General features: G+C 51.1%; 1 protein-coding gene across 1 annotated transcript; it reads left to right on the forward strand.

Moving 5' to 3' along the window:
- The first annotated feature begins 7,166 nt into the window (after nt 1-7,166).
- LOC123085194 (subtilisin-like protease SBT1.6) lies at nt 7,167-10,097 on the forward strand. Its single transcript, XM_044506797.1, has one exon. The coding sequence runs from the start codon at nt 7,330-7,332 to the stop codon at nt 9,676-9,678; it is 2,349 nt and encodes a 782-aa protein (XP_044362732.1). The 5' UTR covers nt 7,167-7,329; the 3' UTR covers nt 9,679-10,097.
- Nucleotides 10,098-20,027: the final 9,930 nt, after the last annotated feature.

A 20,027-nucleotide genomic window follows, 5' to 3' on the forward strand; every position in this document is an offset into this window, starting at 1 on the left:
AGGCAACTGCTACTTGTGAGCTGCGCTGGGATTTTCCCTGAAGAGTAAGCGCGAAGCAATATAGTAGCTGATAAGTATTTCCCTCAATGAGAACCAAGGTTATCGAACCAAAAGGAGAACTAAGCAAATCCTAGTGAACAATACCTACACACACAAGAAGTGTCACATTGCTACTTCTTGAGATTGTGTTGGTTTTTCCCTTGAAGAGGTAAGGGTGGTGCAACAAAGTAGAGATAAGTATTCCCTTAGTTAAGAACCAATGTATCAATGCAGTAGGAGGAACGCACAAGTCTCCAATGATAGCACTTGCACAAACAAACAAATACTTGCATCCAACACGATAAAGGGGTTGTCATTCCCTTCACGATTACTTGCAATGATGAGATCTGATAGAGATAGGTATAAAAGATAAATAAAATTGCAAAACAAAGTAAATATAAATAAATTGCAGCAACGTATTTTTGGGTTTTTGGTTTTATAGATCTGAAAATAACATGATGAGAATAGACCCGAGGGCCATAGTTTTTACCAGAGGCTTCTCTCTTGAAAGCACACATATGGTGGGTGAATAAATTACTGTTGAGTGATTGATAGAAAAAGCGAATAATCATGACGATATCTAAGGCAATGATCATGAATGTAGGCATCACGTACGTGACAAGAAGACCGAAACAATTCTGCATCTACTACTATTACTCCACACATGAACCGCTATCCAGTAGCATCTTGTGTATTAAGTTAACAAGAACGGAGTAACACCTTAAGCAAGATGACATGATGCAGAGGGGTAGATCCAATCAATATGACATAAAACCCATCTTTTTATCCTTAATGGCAATAATATGAATACGTGCCTTGCTACCCCTTCTGTCACTAGGTGAGGGCACCACAAGATTGAACCCATCACAAAGCACATATCCCATTGCAAGAAAAATCAATCTGGTTGGCCAAACCAAATCAATATATCAAAGTGAAATACAAAGCTATCTTAATCATGCATAAAAGATTTCAGAGAAGACTCAAATAATATTCATAGATAATCTGATCATAAACTCACAATTCATCGGATCTCAACAAACGCACCGCAAAAGAAGATTACATCAAATAGATCTCCAAGAACATCGAGGAGAACATTGTATTGAAGATCAAAGAGAGAGAAGAAGCCATCTAGCTACTAGCTATTGACCCGTAGGTCTGTGGTAAACTACTCACACATCATCGGAAGGGCATCAAGGTTGATGTAGAAGCCCTCCGTGATTGAATCCCCCTCCGGCAGAGTACTGGAAAAGGCCCCAAGATGGTATCTCACGAGAACAGAACCTTGCGGTGGCAAAAAAGTATTTTTGGTGTTCCCTCTGGTGTACGGGGACTATTTGGTTATTTTTGGAGCTGGAATTAGGGTTAGGAGTGCCACGAGGGCCCCACAAAGCCTGGGGGTGCCCCCTAGGGTGCGCCTCCAGGGCTTGTGGCCCTCTCGTGGCTCTTCTGGCCTCCTCCCGAAGCTCCGTGGGTGTCTTCTTGTCCAAGAAAAATCGTCAAAAAGTTTCGTTCCATTTGGACTCCGTTTTTATTGATTTTCTGTAAAAGACAAAAACAAGGAAAAAAGCAGCAACTGGCACTGGGCACTAGGTTAATAGGTTAGTCACAAAAAATGATATAAAACATCCAAAATGGATAATATAATAGCATCGAACAATCAAAAATTATAGATACGTTGGAAACGTATCACACATCCATGACAAAAAAGTTTTTGTCCGGACCATAATGTCATGGAAGTGTCTTCCTTTATAGTGTTGGTCATCACTGCTCTTTGGGGAATGGCCGATGACTTTTGTTGTGGACCGATTGATGGGTGGACTGCGATAGCTTAAGCGAACTTGCACCCTCCCTCTTTCCGTTTGTTAGGCCAGCGGGGATGATGGCCTACAAGTGCCCATGGTCTAGTTGTAGCTTCTTCAAAGTAAGAGTATCGATCCCATACGGAGCATAGGAATCAACCTTTTGTCTTTCATAGGGTTCAAGTAGAAGTGCCTGCAAGTTAAATGAAAACCAGAACAATACTGATATGGGTGAAAGTTGTGTAGCGAACAAAGAAGTTAAATACTAAAATAAAATAAAGTAACAAAATACGTGGATGAAAGTGTTGAAATAGATAGGACTAAGGTGTTCCCAAGAAGTTTGGATTCCCCACCAGTATGCTTCTATAGCGGTGCTTAAACACAATGCTATGTCAGATTCCTAAGCCAATTTATATGTTTTTATTTGTGGGTGGAGCTGGTACACATCTGTGCATACACGTAGCGGCCCCGTATCGCATATGCCAACACCGTTCTTTCCCACTCCAAATAGTGTATTACAAATGGATGGGGATGAGATGATGATGATAGTGGTGGTGGTGATGATGAAGCCCGCTTGATGCAGCATTGCGGTGCCGGAGTCCTTGGATCGGTTCCCCCTCCAGAAGCCCTCTAGAGGCTAGGTTTCTGCCTTTTGGATGTGTTTCTGGCGGCTTTGTGCGTCCGTTCCCCGATTTGGCTTCACGAGGCAGAAGTAGTGGACGAGGAGGCGGCATCGGTGCACCATACGACCGTGCATACAAGTGCTTGCACTCGCATGCTAGGCCGTCTTTTGCTCTGGTTTCGCTGGGTGATCTCTCTTTTTCCCTTTGCCTCATTCTTTTTATGGTAGGCTATTTCATAATGAATAACGTGATTCCACCATAATTTCCTGGGATTCCTTCCATGTAATGTTATTTTCTCCGAAAGACGTTTCCTGAGGACCGACAAAAAAGCGATGCGCAGACGCAATAAATTTCACAAAGCCTACTGTGTGGGCACCAAATAACTATCAAAATTATCATACATTTTGGACTCATCAGGGGAGATGACGCCTGGTGGTGGATGCCCTACCTCGTCACTCTTGGGTTTAGGACATCAGTGGTATGCTGACGGTTCCCGCTATCACGGAGTTTCTCCTGATCTAGGAGCTGTTGCACCTTCATGTTGTTTCGAAGGAACAAGATGAGTTCTCGTGGTGCTTTTCTGCAATGATCCGATCGACATATGTGACTTTCTTCTTTGGCAGGTATTTTCTCCTTGCGCGACCTTTCTTTGGTCCTCCTGGGTTCCTCTTGAGCTAAATCTTTTCACCAAGCTGGCGATGCGGGAGCATCTATGGACGGCAGATCGACTAGCGCGCAGGCAACTCCAACACCTGGCAGCTTACTTATTGTGCTACCAAGAGCCTGAGACGAATAATCATCTGCGACAACAATGTATGTTCTTTAGGGAGGTCTGGATCCAGATTCTTTACTGCAAAGGCTTCACCATTTCACCCCTGCGTGCAATGTGACGATCCATGAATGGTGGGCCTCAGCGTCTTTGGCGGTGCACGGTAACAACAGGCGGAGGTGGACTCCCCAATCGTCCTCACTTTGTGGGAAATCTGGCTTGAGAGAAACAAACTCGTTTTTGACAAGACCGCTATGCTTACCTCCTTTGTAATTGGTAGGATTAAGGTGAAATTCGATATGTGAAGAAAGGCGAGAAAGACAAAGAGATAACTTTTGGAGGTGGGCTTAGGCGATGTTAGCATGTGATCAAAGCCGTGTTTTGTAAGTCCCTATACAATGACATGTGCTTAGACAGGTGCCAGTGAAAAAAAAACCGTTTTTTCCTCTCTAAAATTGGATTGGAGAGGTGCTTAGGGAGGGAGCAGAAGCAAAGTTTTGCTTCCGGTGCCAGCCGTTGCCTGGGAGAAATAACTGCTAACTTCAAGTTACTGTGGCTTTAGCCCAAGTGCCAGTGCAGCGTTGGACAGAAAGGTACCAGGGTAGGCTAGGTGCTACATGAATATTAAAGCAACTTAAGCACCTTAGAGCATCTACAACCGGGCGCCCTATATCCGTCTCATACGCCCGGGCAGACCGTTCGGTCACTGACCGGTCACAAAATACCGACCCAACCGGAGATCTTAAACGGGACTCAAATGCCCGGGCTGACCGGCACCCCTCATATCCGTTCCAAATGTAGGGCGGATATGAGGCAGTCCGGGCGCGCCCGCCACATCAGCCCGGCCCACCGTGGGCCCACCCCGACCCCACAAAACCCCCCGTCCGGCAGGAACCCTAGCTCACTCCGCTCCGCTCCGCTCCCCTCCCATCCCCTCCCTGACGGTCCCATTCCCCCAATCTGTCAAATCCCTAGCGTCGGGGACCATGTGCAGCACCGGCAGCCACTCCGACGGTAGCTCGGGAGAAAAGGAGGAGCTGGCGCTCCGTATCGCGCTCGAGCGCTCGCGGGTCGATATGGGCGACACCTCCGGGTCCGGTGCGATACCCCCTGTCGCCCGTCGCGCCAGCGCCCCCTTCCCGCCCCGCGTGCGGATCTGCGAGGCCTGCCTGATCTGCTCCTCCCGCCCGACGGCCTCCTCCACCTCCGGCCGCTACTCCATGTGGGCAGCGCTAGCTTCGAGTGCCCGCTCAGCCGACGCTGCGGATGCGGACTCCAGAGTCGAAGGCACTAGCTACCCGCGGCGAGAGGCAGAGGGCTAGGGAGATGGCGGGTGGGGTCCGACGGATCTGCGCAGTCCGCCCGCCACCGTCGGCTGCCCGACGAGGAGGACCGTCTCTTCGAGTGGGCGTGCCACCGGTCACTGACTGAGGCGGAGACGAATGCCCGATGGCTCCGGAGGCTCAACGCCAAGCAACTCCGGCTCGGCATTGAGCAATCCGAGCGGGAGGCGGCGGAGGCAGCGAGGGAGGCCAAGCTCAAGCGCCAGCAAGGCCGTGTCGTCTGGCGCTTGCAAGGCTTCATCGTCATCTCTGATTCCTCCTCCTCCGACTGGTCCGACGACTCTGATGTGGACCCACCTCCTGCCATGGACTCCTACAGTTGCGTCGGGGACCGAAAGGGCGAAGGGTCGATGAGGAAGTGGTGAAGATCCGTCTTTATTTCAAGTTGTAGTTTGAACTGCCCGCCGTTATTATGTGTATTATGTGAACTTTGGCTATCTTTCTATGATCTGGCTGTGATCTTTTGATGAACCAATTGGGCATTTGTATGTCCGCTCATGATCTACGTAGTTTTTATTAATGTTGCATGGTTTAGTATGAAAATAGAGGACGGAGTATGAGATACTTAGGTGTGGAGACGCAGATATAGGAAGTGCGCGGTCAGTGTCTGTGGACGCGCCCAGACGCGTCCGCTGACGTTTGAGGGGCCGGATTTGCTGAGTCCGGCTGTAGATGCTCTTATGGCGCACTTGGCATTGTGAGAAGACTTCTTTTGTGACCCAAGCTGCTCTCTCTCCTTAAGCATCCGTGCATAAGCAACCAACATTGTATAAGGTCTAAAAGATCTTCTCCTTAATACAAAAGGCACTTAGAGGTTTTGTGGTGTTCTTGAAAAGAAGAGACGCACAAGCAAGACCTCCTTCTGTTGTCCTGTTGACAATGGCGAAAACAATCCGTCACACATCATCTGTAGCTAAGGCATGATCGACAGCATCCATGGCAGCGGGCTCACCACAGAAGCAGCCGGCAGATCGGGCAGGGGCAGGTAGGCTCTGACCATAGCGAACCTTGAGTTCCGTAGAATACTATCGATTGGTTCGTCGGTTCTATTGTACGAAACCCAGTCTCCATCTCATTTTCACTGGATTCTTGCCGCAAAATGGGCATATAGGAGTAGCGATCTTTCCTCGTGAATGGGGTGCACGAGTCAATCAATCAGGCCTTCACCTCCGCAGGCAGAAACTCCATCATTTGGTAACGACAAACCACTGGAAACCGAGCGCGGCTAGATCCCCAACGTTCACTTTACCACAAAAGCACGCTCCCTCCTTTCGCGCGCGTTCCACGGGTTCAGTCTACCCCTTTACTACAACTGACGCAGTGCAACGCCTTGGCTGGCCCTCGCCGGTGCACAAGGGAGGACCATTCATCGGTCCTCAGAATCCATGAAAGCTACATGATCATGGACCTTTTTTTAGATGACATGAGTACTAATGAACTTGTGGAACGGATCCTAGACATCATCAGTGTATTACATAACTACAAGCATTCCGCCCAGGCCCCAGCCCAGCCCTGGCGTGCATGACCCGTCAGGGTCGCCGGGTCGGGCCAAAGGCGCTGACCCTAAACTACTACTCCCTCTGTTTCAAATTACTCATTACAGAATGGATGTACATAAAACTAAAATACATCTAGACATATCGTAATTTAAAACAGAGGGAGTATATCCCAATGCCCACGGTGTCATGCGTGATTCCTATCCAGAGTCAAGCCACTTTGACAATGACGCTACGGTACAGCACTCGGGCGGTCACACGCTCACACTCGTCCATCCACACCCAACATTCAGGTGGTGTTTGGTTGAGAAGTCTTAGGACTTTTTCTAGTCTCAGGGACTAATAAAAAAGCCTCTTTAGTAGAGTTTTTTTCTAGTCCCTGTAAAAAAAGTCCTTTTTGCTTGGTTTCTAGGAATTTTTTAGGCTGGTCACAATGGGGAGGAACTTAGAAGTAACATCACACACTATAATACAACTTTGCTTATGTGGCACATATTTAATGAAGAAAGAGGTGCTTGTGGTACTCCCTCCGTCCGGGTTTATTAGGCCTCTTAGCACTACAAGCATGTCCCTTTTTATAAGGCCTCGCTTTGGAAAGATGCATGCATGCAACCATTTGATTGGTTGCATTGAAAGTCATTGTTGTTGGTGCCATGGTTAGGCAATTAATACACTTCATGTTTGCTTTTTCATTGGCTGCATGCATGTGAGAGAGTGCATTGGGAGTGAAATAAAAGAATTAATGTGAGCAAATTACTATGTGTCTTGGTCTAAAAGAAGTTGTCTTTAGGCCTAATGAACCCGGACGGAGGGAGTAACTAGCTAAGTTACCGGAACATCACACACTCCAAAAAACAATGAGTCTATAACCTAATAAATACATTGTTGTATGACACTACATAGATGTTCCTACCCACTATGAAGGTAGTAATATAGAAGTATGTAAGTTATTAACTTATGTTCTTGCTCATTGTGACCAGCCTTAGGGACTTTTTCTAATCTCTAGACTAAAAAGTCCGCACCCCCCCAATCGGCCATGGCGCCCGCAAGGTCGCGACACGCCCCAAGCGGCAGCATTTAACCATGCTACGGGTGTAGGGAGCGAGTACGTGACGCGTCATAACTGCAACCTGGTACGACGAGCCCGCCCACGACGCACCGCGCTCCCTCCCCCAACCTCCCACTGCCTCGCTAATCGCTATAACTCCGCGAACCACCGCCCCGCTCCACGACACCGTCCGCCGTCCTACTCTCTCACCAATGGCCGCCCGCCGCCGCCTCCTGCTACTCCTCCTCGTGCTCGCCCCGGCGCTCTCGCAGACCGCGCTCGGCGTCAGCGGCGGCGGACAGGCCAGGAAGACGTACATCTTCCGCGTCGACCACCGGGCCAAGCCGTCCGTGTTCCCCACCCACGCGCACTGGTACGCCTCCGCGGCCTTCGTGTCGGCGGCGGCCAGCGCCGGCGGCACGCTCGAGCCCCTCCACGTCTACGACACCGTCTTCCACGGCTTCTCCGCGTCGCTGTCCGCGTCCCGCGCCGAGGAGCTGCGGCGCCACCCGGCCGTGCTCGCCGCGTTCGAGGACCGGGTCCGCCAGCTGCACACCACCCGCTCGCCGCAGTTCATGGGCCTCCGCGCCCGCCTCGGGCTGTGGTTCCTCGCCGACTACGGCTCCGATGTCATCGTCGGGGTGCTGGACACCGGCGTGTGGCCCGAGCGCCGGAGCCTGTCGGATAGGAACCTACCGCCCGTCCCCGCCCGGTGGCGCGGCGGCTGCGACGCCGGGCCGGCGTTCCTGGCGTCCTCCTGCAACAAGAAGCTCGTCGGCGCGCGGTTCTTCTCGCAGGGCCACGCCGCGCACTACGGCGTCGATGCGGCGGCGTCTAACGGGTCCGTGGAGTACATGTCGCCGCGCGACGCCGACGGGCACGGGACGCACACGGCCACCACGGCCGCCGGGAGCGTGTCCTACGCGGCGAGCATGGAGGGGTACGCTTCCGGGGTCGCCAAGGGCGTCGCGCCCAAGGCCAGGGTTGCCGCGTACAAGGTGTGCTGGAAGGGCGCCGGCTGCCTCGACTCCGACATCCTGGCTGGCTTCGACCGCGCCGTCGCGGACGGCGTGGACGTCATCTCCGTCTCCATAGGCGGCGGCAACGGCGCGGTGTCGCCGTTCTATATTGACCCAATTGCCATCGGCTCGTACGGTGCCGTTTCGCGGGGAGTGTTCGTGGCCACCTCTGCGGGAAACGAAGGGCCCGCTCCCATGTCAGTGACCAACCTCGCCCCGTGGATCGCCACCGTGGGCGCCGGCACCATCGACCGCAACTTCCCCGCCGAGATCGTGCTCGGCGACGGGAGGCGCATGTCAGGGGTGTCTCTCTACTCCGGCAAGCCCCTGGCCAACAACACAATGCTGTCTTTGTACTACCCCGGGAGGTCAGGTGGGCTGTCAGCTTCGCTGTGCATGGAGAACTCCATCGACCCGTCGCTTGTGGCCGGCAAGATTGTCATCTGCGACCGCGGCAGCAGCCCACGCGTGGCCAAGGGGATGGTCGTCAAGGAAGCCGGTGGCGCGGCGATGGTTCTGGCCAACGGGGAGGCCAACGGCGAAGGTCTGGTAGGGGACGCCCACGTCCTCCCAGCTTGCTCGGTGGGCGAGAACGAGGGCGACGCGCTCAAGGCATACGCTGCCAACACCACCAACCCGACCGCAACAATTGTCTTCCGGGGCACGGTCATCGGCGTCAAGCCGGCTCCCCTGGTGGCCTCCTTCTCGGCGCGCGGGCCCAACGGACTCGTCCCGGAAATCCTCAAGCCCGACTTCATCGCCCCCGGCGTCAACATCCTCGCGGCGTGGACGGGCGCCACCGGCCCAACCGGCCTGGAGGCCGACGCCAGGCGGACGGAGTTCAACATCCTGTCGGGGACGTCGATGGCGTGCCCGCACGCGAGCGGCGCCGCCGCGCTGCTCCGGTCCGCGCACCCCAGGTGGTCGCCGGCGGCCATCCGGTCGGCGCTGATGACCACGGCCATCGTGACCGACAACCGCGGCGGGGCCGTGGCGGACGAGGCCGAGCCCGGGCGCGCCGCGACGCCGTTCGACTACGGCGCGGGGCACATCGCGCTGGGCAAGGCCCTGGACCCGGGGCTGGTGTACGACGCCGGGGACGAGGACTACGTGGCGTTCATGTGCAGCATCGGGTACGCGGCCAACGCGATCGAGGTGATCACGCACAAGCCCGTGGCGTGCCCGGCCGCGACGGGCAGGAAGCCGTCGGGGTCGGACCTGAACTACCCGTCCATCTCCGTGGTGCTCTACGGCGGCAACCAGTCGAAGACGGTGATCCGCACGGCGACCAACGTGGGCGCCGAGGCGTCCGCGACGTACAAGGCGCGCGTGGAGATGGCGAGCGGCGGCGCGTCGGTGGCGGTGAAGCCGGAGAAGCTCGTCTTCTCCCCGTCCGTGAAGAAGCAGAGCTTCGCGGTGACGGTGTCGGCGGCGGCCGCGCCATCCACCGCGGCGCCGGTGCACGGGCACCTCGTCTGGTCGGACGGCCGCGGGCACGACGTCCGGAGCCCCATCGTGGTGACGTGGCTGCAGCCCATGTAATTGACAAGTGGGGGCACGCCCGGTCCGAGAGCGGTTGCGATAAGGCAGTGGGCGTCGGGCGAGTGAGCAGAAGTCAGAGAGAGTTGGACTGCGGTGGTAACGGTTGCGGTCGGGTTTGCTGCGCATTGAAGGTGGCAGGGCGCAGTAGTTTAATTACGTAGGGCCTTTTTCTCTGCTGCGATTGATTATTAAAGCGCGGGCAGTGAGATACTCGTAGAGTACAGTGACAGCAGTGTGTGTGCAGCAGTTTGTTTGCTTTCGCGGGCAACGCTAGTTGCCGCGGGAGCAACGGAAAGAAAGGGCCAAACATGACAAAACCGGAGATATTCTAGTATTGTTACTGTAGCTCGAGTGTAACTTTTATGTAGCAGCTGCTGCCAATTGTGATCCAATCTGATAACGCGACTGTTGTTACTGTATTGACTAATGACTCGCTGGTCACTTCTGCATACTTGTTACTGTATTGACTAATGACTCGCTGGCCAGTTCTGCATACGGCCATCTCATGTTGGAGATCAAGAAACTCTGGACTTGCGTGGGTATATTTAGAGGTGTTTATAGTTTAGATAGTATAGGAAGATCTGATGATAACACTGGTTGCGTCGTGTGCCAGACAATGTTACTCATGTTGTACTAGTAAATTAAACTTCTCTTAAAACCCACGTTAGAGCAACTTCAATGGAGCGACCTATTTCGTCCACGGCCGTCCGTTTGGGTCGGCGCGGACAGAAAAGGTGTCCCAACGCGTCGATCCAAACGGACGCGTGTCCATTTTTCGTCAGCCGACGACCCATTCCCGGGCCATTTTTGAGCCTAATTTGCGTCGGCGCGGACACGCGACGGACGCGTGCGCGCTCGCCTACTCCTGTCCCCGGGCCCGCTGGTCTGTGACACATTGGCCTCCCCTCCCCCCGGCCAACAAGCAACCCTCGCCCCCGCCTCCTCCGTCACCGCCGCTGTCGCCCATTTTTGCCGGCAACTCTTCCAGCTGCCGCCGCCTCCACATCCGCCCAGCAGCGCCGCCCCTGCTCCCAGTCGCCCGCCGCCGCCGTTTTGCCGTCGGGGAGCAAACTGGTTCCCGCCGCCGCTTCCCCCACCGCCCAGCCGCCCGCGACCAAGAAGACGCCTCGCCGCCCCGCCACATACGGCCGGCACGCTCGTCCGACGCCGTCACACTCGTCGGACTCCGGCAGAGCAGCTTGCTGGTCTGTGGGCGCCGCGTCTCCCCTCGCCGGCCGTCTCCTTCTTCGACGCCCGCAAGCTGTTCGACAGTTTGCTAAGGTACGAAAATGGACTCCGTCAACGAGTTCTTTTTCCACAATTTCATTTGCGACTCCGACGATTCGTCGTCCGACGACGAGGAGGAGATATTGGCTGCCTTGTTGGTCCATCACCACCTCAACAACCAGCGGCCGTTATTCCGTGGCTCCATTCCGGGCCACCTTCCGGCGTTGAATCGTAACCAGGAAAGCGGGCATTTCCTTCTCTGGAAGGACTACTTTGATACAACAAACCCGTTGTTCAAACATCATAAATTCCGCCGCCGGTTTCGTATGAGTAGGCATGTTTTCAACCGTATTAGAGAAGGAGTGGTCGGCTATGATGACTACTTTGAGTGCAAAGAGGATGCCGTCGGCAAGATTGGTTTCTCCTCTTATCAGAAATGCACTGCCGCCATCCGAATGCTTGCATACGGAGTGCCCGGTGATCTCATTGACGAGTACGTCCGTATGAGCGAGTCTACATGCCTAGAGTCCCTGTATAAGTTCTGCAAGGCTGTGATTGTTGTGTTTGGCCCTGAGTACTTGAGAGAGCCGACAACTGAAGATACAACCCGTTTGTTGGCGATGAATGCTAGCAGGGGCTTCCCGGGGATGCTTGGCAGCATAGACTGCATGCACTGGGAGTGGAAGAACTGCCCTTCTGCTGGGCAAGGGCAGTATAGGGGACATGTCAGGGCTTGCACTATCATACTAGAGGCCGTGGCGTCTCAAGATCTCTGGATCTGGCACTCTTTCTTTGCCATGGCTGGATCACACAATGATATCAACGTGTTGGGGAACATCGCAGAATTTTAAAATTTTCTACGCATCACCAAGATCAATCTATGGAGTCATCTAGCAACGAGGGAGAGGGGAGTGCATCTACATACCCTTGTAGATCGCGAGCGGAAGCGTTCAAGAGAACAGGGTTGATGGAGTCGTACTCGTCGTGATCCAGATCACTGATGACCGAGCGCCGAACGGACGGCACCTCCGCGTTCAACACACGTACGGTTGGGGAAGACGTCTCCTCCTTCTTGATCCATCAAGGGGAAGGAGAGGTTGATGGAGATCCAGCAGCACGACGGCGTGGTGGTGGAAGCAGCGGTGATCTCGGCAGGGCTTCGCCAAGCTCCAACGAGAGGGAGAGGTGTTACGAGGGGAGAGGGAGGCGCCGGGGACTTGGGTGCGGCTGCCCTCCCTCCCCTCCACTATATATAGGGCCCCTAGGGGGGCGGGGGCCAAGGGGGAACTTGCCCCCAAGTCAGGTGGGGCGCCCCCCACCCCTAGGGTTTCCAACCCTAGGCGCAGGGGGAGGCCCATGAGGGGCGCACCAGCCCATCAGGGGATGGTTCCCCTCCCACTTCAGCCCATGGGGCCCTCCAGGATAGGTGGCCCCACCCGATGGACCCCCGGGACCTTTCCGGTGGTCCCGGTACAATACCGGTGACCCCCGAAACTTTCCCGGTGGCCGAAACTGGACTTCCTATATACAATTCTTCACCTCCGGACCATTTCGGAACTCCTCGTGACGTCCGGGATCTCATCCGGGACTCCCAACTTTCGGGTTACCGCATACTAATATCTCTACAATCCTAGCGTCACCAAACCTTAAGTGTGTAGACCCTACGGGTTCGGGAGACACGCAGACATGACCGAGACGACTCTCCGGTCAATAACCAACAACGGGATCTGGATACCCATGTTGGCTCCCACATGCTCCTCGATGACCCTCATCGGATGAACCACGATGTCGAGGATTCAAGTAATCCCGTATACAATTCCCTTTGTCAATTGGTACGTTACTTGCCCGAGATTCGATCGTCGGTATCCCAATACCTCGTTCAATATCGTTACCGGCAAGTCACTTTACTCATACCGTAATGCATGATCCCGTGACCAAACACTTGGTCACATTGAGCTCATTATGATGATGCATTACTGAGTGGGCCCAGAGATACCTCTCCATCATACGGAGTGACAAATCCCAGTTTCGATCCGTGTCAACCCAACAGATACTTTCGGGGATACCTGTAGTATACCTTTATAGTCACCCAGTTACGTTGTGACATTTGGTAGACCCAAAGCACTCCTACGGCATCCGGGAGTTACACGATCTCATGGTCTAAGGAAATGATACTTGACATTGGAAAAGCTCTAGCAAACGAACTACACGATCTTGTGCTATGCTTAGGATTGGGTCTTGTCCATCACATCATTCTCCTAATGATGTGATCCCGTTATCAATGACATCCAATGTCCATAGTCAGGAAACCATGGCTATCTGTTGATCAACGAGCTAGTTAACTAGAGGCTCACTAGGGACATGTTATGGTCTATGTATTCACACATGTATTATGATTTTCGAATAACACAATTATAGCATGAATAATAGACAATTATCATGAACAAGGAAATATAATAATAATCATTTTATTATTGCCTCTAGGGCATATTTCCAACAGTCTCCCACTTGCACTAGAGTCAATAATCTAGTTACATTGTGATGAATCGAACACCCATAGAGTCCTGGTGTTGATCATGTTTTGCTCGCGGAAGAGGTTTTGTCAACGGATCTGCGACATTCAGATCCGTATGTACTTTGCAAATATCTATGTCTCCATCTTGAACATTTTCACGAATGGAGTTGAAGCGACGCTTGATGTGCCTGGTCTTCTTGTGAAACCTAGGCTCCTTGGCAAGGGCAATAGCTCTAGTGTTGTCATAGAAGAGAGTGATCGGCCCCGACGCATTGGGTATGACTCCTAGGTCGATGATGAACTCCTTCATCCAGATTGCTTCATGCGCTGCCTCCGAGGCTGCCATGTACTCTGCTCCACATGTAGATCCCGCCACGACGCTTTACTTGCAACTGCACCAGCTTACTGCCCCACCATTCAAAATATACATGTATCCGGTTTGTGACTTAGAGTCATCCAGATCTGTGTCGAAGCTAGCATTGACGTAACCCTTTACGACGAGCTCCTCCTCACCTCCATATACGAAAAACATATCCTTAGTCCTTTTCAGGTACTTCAGGATGTTCTTGACTGCTGTCCAGTGTTCCATGCCGGGATTATTTTGGTACCTTCCTACCAAACTTACGGCAAGGTTTACATCAGGTCTGGTACACAACGTGGCATATATGATAGTCCCTATGGCTGAGGCATAGGGGACGACACTCATCTTTTCTCTATCTTCTGTCGTGGTCGGACATTAAGCTGAGCTCAATTTCACACCTTGCAACACATGCAAGAACCCCTTCTTGGACTGATCCATATTGAACTTCTTCAATATCTTATCAAGGTATGTGCTTTGTGAAAGACCTATGAGGCGTCTCGATCTATCTCTATAGATCTTGATGTCTAATATGTAAGCAGCTTCTCCAAGGTCCTTCATTGAAAAACACTTATTCAAGTAGGCCTTAATATTGTCCAAAAGTTCTATATCATTTCCCATCAAAAGTATGTCATCCACATATAATATGAGAAATGCTACAGAGCTCCCACTCACTTTCTTGTAAACGCAGGCTTCTCCATAAGTTTGCATAAACCCAAACGCTTTGATCATTTCATTAAAGCGAATGTTCCAACTCCAAGATGCTTGCACCAGCCCATAGATGGAGCGCTGGAGCTTGCATACCTTGTTAGCATTCTTAGGATCGACAAAACCTTCCGGCTGCATCATATATAATTCTTCCTTAAGAAAGCCGTTAAGGAATGCCGTTTTGACGTCCATTTGCCATATCTCATAATCATAGTATGCGGCAATTGCTAACATGATTCAGACGGACTTCAGCTTCGCTACGGGTGAGAAGGTCTCATCATAGTCAACCCCTTGAACTTGTCGATAACCCTTAGCGACAAGTCGAGCCTTATAGATGGTAACATTACCATCCGCGTCCGTCTTCTTCTTAAAGATCCATTTATTCTCTATCGCTCGCCGATCATCGGGCAAGTCTGTCAAAGTCCATACTTTGTTTTCATACATGGATCCTATCTCGGATTGCATGGCTTCAAGCCATTTGTTGGAATCTGGGCCCACCATTGCTTCTTCATAGTTCGAAGGTTCACTGTTGTCTAACAACATGATTTCCAAGACAGGGTTGCCATACCATTCTGGTGTGGAACGTGTCCTTGTGGACCTTCGAAGTTCAGTAGCAACTTGATCCGAAGTACCTTGATTATTATCATTAACTTCCTCTCTAGTCGGTGCAGGCACCACAGGAACATCTTCCTGAGCTGTGCTACTTTCCGGTTCAAGAGGCAGTACTTCATCGAGTTCTAATTTCCTCCCACTTACTTCTCTCGAGAGAAACTCTTTCTCCAGAAAGGACCCATTCTTGGCAACAAAGATCTTGCCTTCGGATCTGAGGTAAAAGGTATACCCAATGGTTTCCTTAGGGTATCCTATGAAGACGCATTTTTCCGACTTGGGTTCGAGCTTTTCAGGTTGAAGTTTCTTTACATAAGCATCGCATCCTCAAACTTTTAGAAACGACAACTTAGGTTTCTTCCCAAACCATAATTCATACGGTGTCGTCTCAACAGATTTAGACGGTGCCCTATTAAAGTGAATGTAGCTGTCTCTAGAGCGTATCCCCAAAATGACAGCAGTAAATCAGTGAGTGACATCATAGATCGCACCATATCCAATAGAGTGCGATTACGACATTCGGACACACCGTTATGCTGAGGTGTTCCAGGCGGCATGAGTTGTGAAACGATTCCACATTTCCTTAAGTGCGTACCAAATTTGTGACTTAAATATTCTCCCCCACGATCTGATCGTAAGAATTTTATCTTTCGGTCATGTTGATTCTCTACCTCATTCTGAAATTCCTTGAACTTTTCAAAGGTCTCAGACTTGTGTTTCATCAAATAGACATACCCATATCTACTTAAGTCATCAGTGAGAGTGAGAACATAACGATAGCCACCGCGAGCCTCAACGCTCATTGGACCGCACACATCAGTATGTATAATTTCCAATAAGTTGGTTGCTCGATCCATTGTTCCGAAGAACGGAGTCTTGGTCATTTTACCCGCGAGGCATGGTTCGCACGTGTCAAATGATTCGAAATCAAGAGACTCCAAAAGTCCATCTGTATGGAGCTTCTTCATGCGTTTGACACCGATGTGACCAAGGCGGCAGTGCCACAGATATGTGGGACTATCATTATCAATCTTACATCTTTTGGTATTCACACTATGAATATGTGTAACATCACGTTCGAGATTCATTAAGAATAAACTATTGACCAGCGGGGCATGACCATAAAACATATCTCTCATATAAATAGAACAACCATTATTCTCGGATTTAAATGAGTAGCCATCTCGTATTAAACAAGATCCAGATACGATGCTCATGCTCAAAGCTGGCACTAAATAACAATTATTGAGGTTTAAAACTAATCCCGTAGGTAAATTTAGAGGTAGCGTGCCGACGGCGATCACATCGACCTTGGAACCATTCCCGACACGCATCGTCACCTCGTCCTTCGCCAGTCTCCGCTTATTCCGCAGCTCCTGTTTTGAGTTACAAATATGAGCAACCGCACCAGTATCAAATACCCAGGAGCTACTACGAGTACTGGTAAGGTACACATCAATTACATGTATATCACATATACCTTTAGTGTTGCAGGCCTTCTTGTCCGCTAAGTATTTGGGGCAGTTCCGCTTCCAGTGTCCCTTTCCCTTGTAATAAAAGCACTCAGTCTCAGGTTTGGGTCCATTCTTTGGCTTCTTCCCGGCAACTGATTTACCGGCTGCGGCAACTCCCTTGCCGTCCTTCTTGAAGTTCTTCTTACCCTTGCCTTTCTTGAAACTAGTGGTTTTATTGACCATCAACACTTGATGTTCCTTTTTGATTTCCACCTCCGCTGATTTCAGCATTGAAAATACTTCAGGAATAGTTTTCACCATCCCTTGCATATTGTAGTTCATCACAAAGCTCTTGTAGCTAGGTGGGAGCGACTGAAGGATTGTGTCAATGACCGCCTCGTCCGGGAGGTTAATGTCCAGCTGGGAAAAGCGGTTGTGCAACCCAGACATTTTGAGTATGTGCTCACTGACAGAACTATTTTCCTCCATCTTACAACTGTAGAACTTGTCGGAGGCTTCATATCTCTCGACCCGGGCATGAGCTTGGAAAACCATTTTCAGCTCTTCGAACATCTCATATGCTCCGTGTTGCTCAAAACGCTTTTGGAGCCCCGGTTCTAAGCTGTAAAGCATGCCGCACTGAACGAGGGAGTAATCATCAGCACGCGACTGCCAAGCGTTCATAACGTCTTGGTTCTCTGGGATGGGTGCTTCACCTAGCGGTGCTTCTAGGACATATGCTTTCTTGGCAGTTACGAGGATGATCCTCAGGTTCCTGACCCAGTTCGTATAGTTGCTGCCATCATCTTTCAGTTTGGTTTTCTCTAGGAACGCGTTGAAGTTGAGGTTGACATGAGCGTTGGCCATTTGATCTACAAGACATTTTGCAAAGGTTTTTAGACTAAGTTCATGATAATTAAGTTCATCTAATCAAATTATTTAATGAACTCCCACTCAGACAGACATCCCTCTAGTCATCTAAGTGATACATGATCCGAGTCAACAAGGTCGTGTCCGATCATCACGTGAGATGGACTAGTCATCATCGGTGAACATCTTCATGTTGATCGTATCTTCTATACGACTAATGTTCGACCTTTCGGTCTTCCGTGTTCCGAGGCCATGTCTGTACATGCTAGGCTCGTCAAGTCAACCTAAGTGTATTGCATGTGTAAATCTGGCTTACACCCGTTGTATTCGAACGTTAGAATCTATCACACTCGATCATCACGTGGTGCTTCGAAACAACGAACCTTCGCAACGGTGCACAGTTAGGGGGAACACTTTCTTGAAATTATTGTGAGGGATCATCTTATTTAAGCTACCGTCGTTCTAAGCAAATAAGATGTAAAACATGATAAACATCACATGCAATCAAATAGTGACATGATATGGCCAATGTCATTTTGCTCCTTTTGATCTCCATCTTCGGGGCGCCATGATCATCGTCGTCACCGACATGACACCATGATCTCCATCATCATGATCTCCATCATCGTGTCTTCATGAAGTTGTCTCGTCAACTATTACTTCTACTACTATGGCTAACGGTTAGCAATAAAGTAAAGTAATTACATGACATTTATGTTGACACGCAGGTCATAAATAAATTAAGACAACTCCTATGGCTCCTGCCGGTTGTCATACTCATCGACATGCAAGTCGTGATTCCTATTACAAGAACATGATCAATCTCATACATCACATATATCATTCATCACATCCTTTTGGCCATATCACATCACATGGCACATGCTGCAAAAACAAGTTAGACATCCTCTAATTGTTGTTGCAAGTTTCTACGTGACTGCTATAGGTTTCTAGCAAGAACGTTTCTTACCTACGCCAAAACCACAACGTGATATGCCAATTTCTATTTACCCTTCATAAGGACCCTTTTCATCGAATCCGATCCAACTAAAGTGGGAGAGACAGACACCCGCTAGCCACCTTATGCAACTAGTGCATGTCAGTCGGTGGAACCATTCTCACGTAAGCGTACGTGTAAGGTCAGTCCGGGCCGCTTCATCCCACGATGCCGCCGAATCAAGATAAGACTAGTAACGGCAAGTAAATTGACAAAATCAACGCCCACAACAACTTGTGTTCTACTCGTGCATAGAAACTACACATAGACCTAGCTCATGATGCCACTGTTGGGGAACGTAGCATAATTTTAAAATTTTCTACGCATCACCAAGATCAATCTATGGAGTCATCTAGCAACGAGGGAGAGAGGAGTGCATCTACATACCCTTGTAGATCGCGAGCGGAAGCGTTCAAGAGAACGGGGTTGATGGAGTCGTACTCGTCGTGATCCAAATCACCGATGACCGAGCGCCGAACGGACAACACCTGCACATTCAACACACGTACGGTTGGGGAAGACGTCTCCTTCTTGATCCAGCAAGGGGAAGGAGAGGTTGATGGAGATCCAGCAGCACGACGGCGTGGTGGTGGAAGCAGCGGTGATCTCGGCAGGGCTTCACCAAGCTCCAACGAGAGGGAGAGGTGTTACGAGGGGAGAGGGAGGCGCCAGAGACTTGGGTGCGGCTGCCCTCCCTCCCCTCCACTATATATAGGGCCCCTAGGGGGTGCGCCGGCCCTAGGAGATCCCATCTCCAAGGAGGGCGGCGGCCAAGGGGGAACTTGCCCCCCAAGTCAGGTGGGGCGCCCCCCACCCCTAGGGTTTCCAACCCTAGGCGCAGGGGGAGGCCCATGGGGGGCGCACCAGCCCACCAGGGGCTGGTTCCCCTCCCACTTCAGCCCATGGGGCCCTCCGGGATAGGTGACCCCACCAGGTGGACCACCGGGACCTTTCCGGTGGTCCCGGTACAATACCGGTGACCCCCGAAACTTTCCCGGTGGCCGAAACTGGACTTCCTATATACAATTCTTCACCTCCGGACCATTCCGGAACTCCTCGTGATGTCCGGGATCTCATCCGGGACTCCCAACTTTCGGGTTACCACATACTAATATCTCTACAATCCTAGCGTCACCGAACCTTAAGTGTGTAGACCCTACGGGTTCGGGAGACACGTAGACATGACCGAGATGACTCTCCGATCAATAACGAACAGCGGGATCTGTATACCCATGTTGGCTCCCACATGCTCCTCGATGATCTCATCGGATGAACCACGATGTCAAGGATTCAAGTAATCCCGTATAAAATTCCCTTTGTCAATCGGTACGTCACTTGCCCAAGATTCGATCGTCGGTATCCCAATACCTCAATCAATCTCGTTGCCGGCAAGTCACTTTACTCGTACCGTAATGCATGATCCCGTGACCAAACACTTGGTCACATTGAGCTCATTATGATGATGCATTACCGAGTGGGCCAGAGATACCTCTCCATCATACGGAGTGACAAATCCCAGTCTCGATCCGTATCAACCCAACAGATACTTTTGGGGATACCTGTAGTATACCTTTATAGTCACCCAGTTACGTTGTGACGTTTGGTACACCC

The sequence above is a fragment of the Triticum aestivum genome, chromosome 4A (genome assembly GCF_018294505.1).
Source record: "Triticum aestivum cultivar Chinese Spring chromosome 4A, IWGSC CS RefSeq v2.1, whole genome shotgun sequence".
Taxonomy (NCBI): domain Eukaryota; kingdom Viridiplantae; phylum Streptophyta; class Magnoliopsida; order Poales; family Poaceae; genus Triticum; species Triticum aestivum.

Coding starts and splice junctions, on each gene's coding strand:
- LOC123085194 (XM_044506797.1), top strand. CDS start 7,330: ATGGCCGCCCGCCGCCGCCTCCTGCTACTCCTCCTCGTGCTCGCCCCG.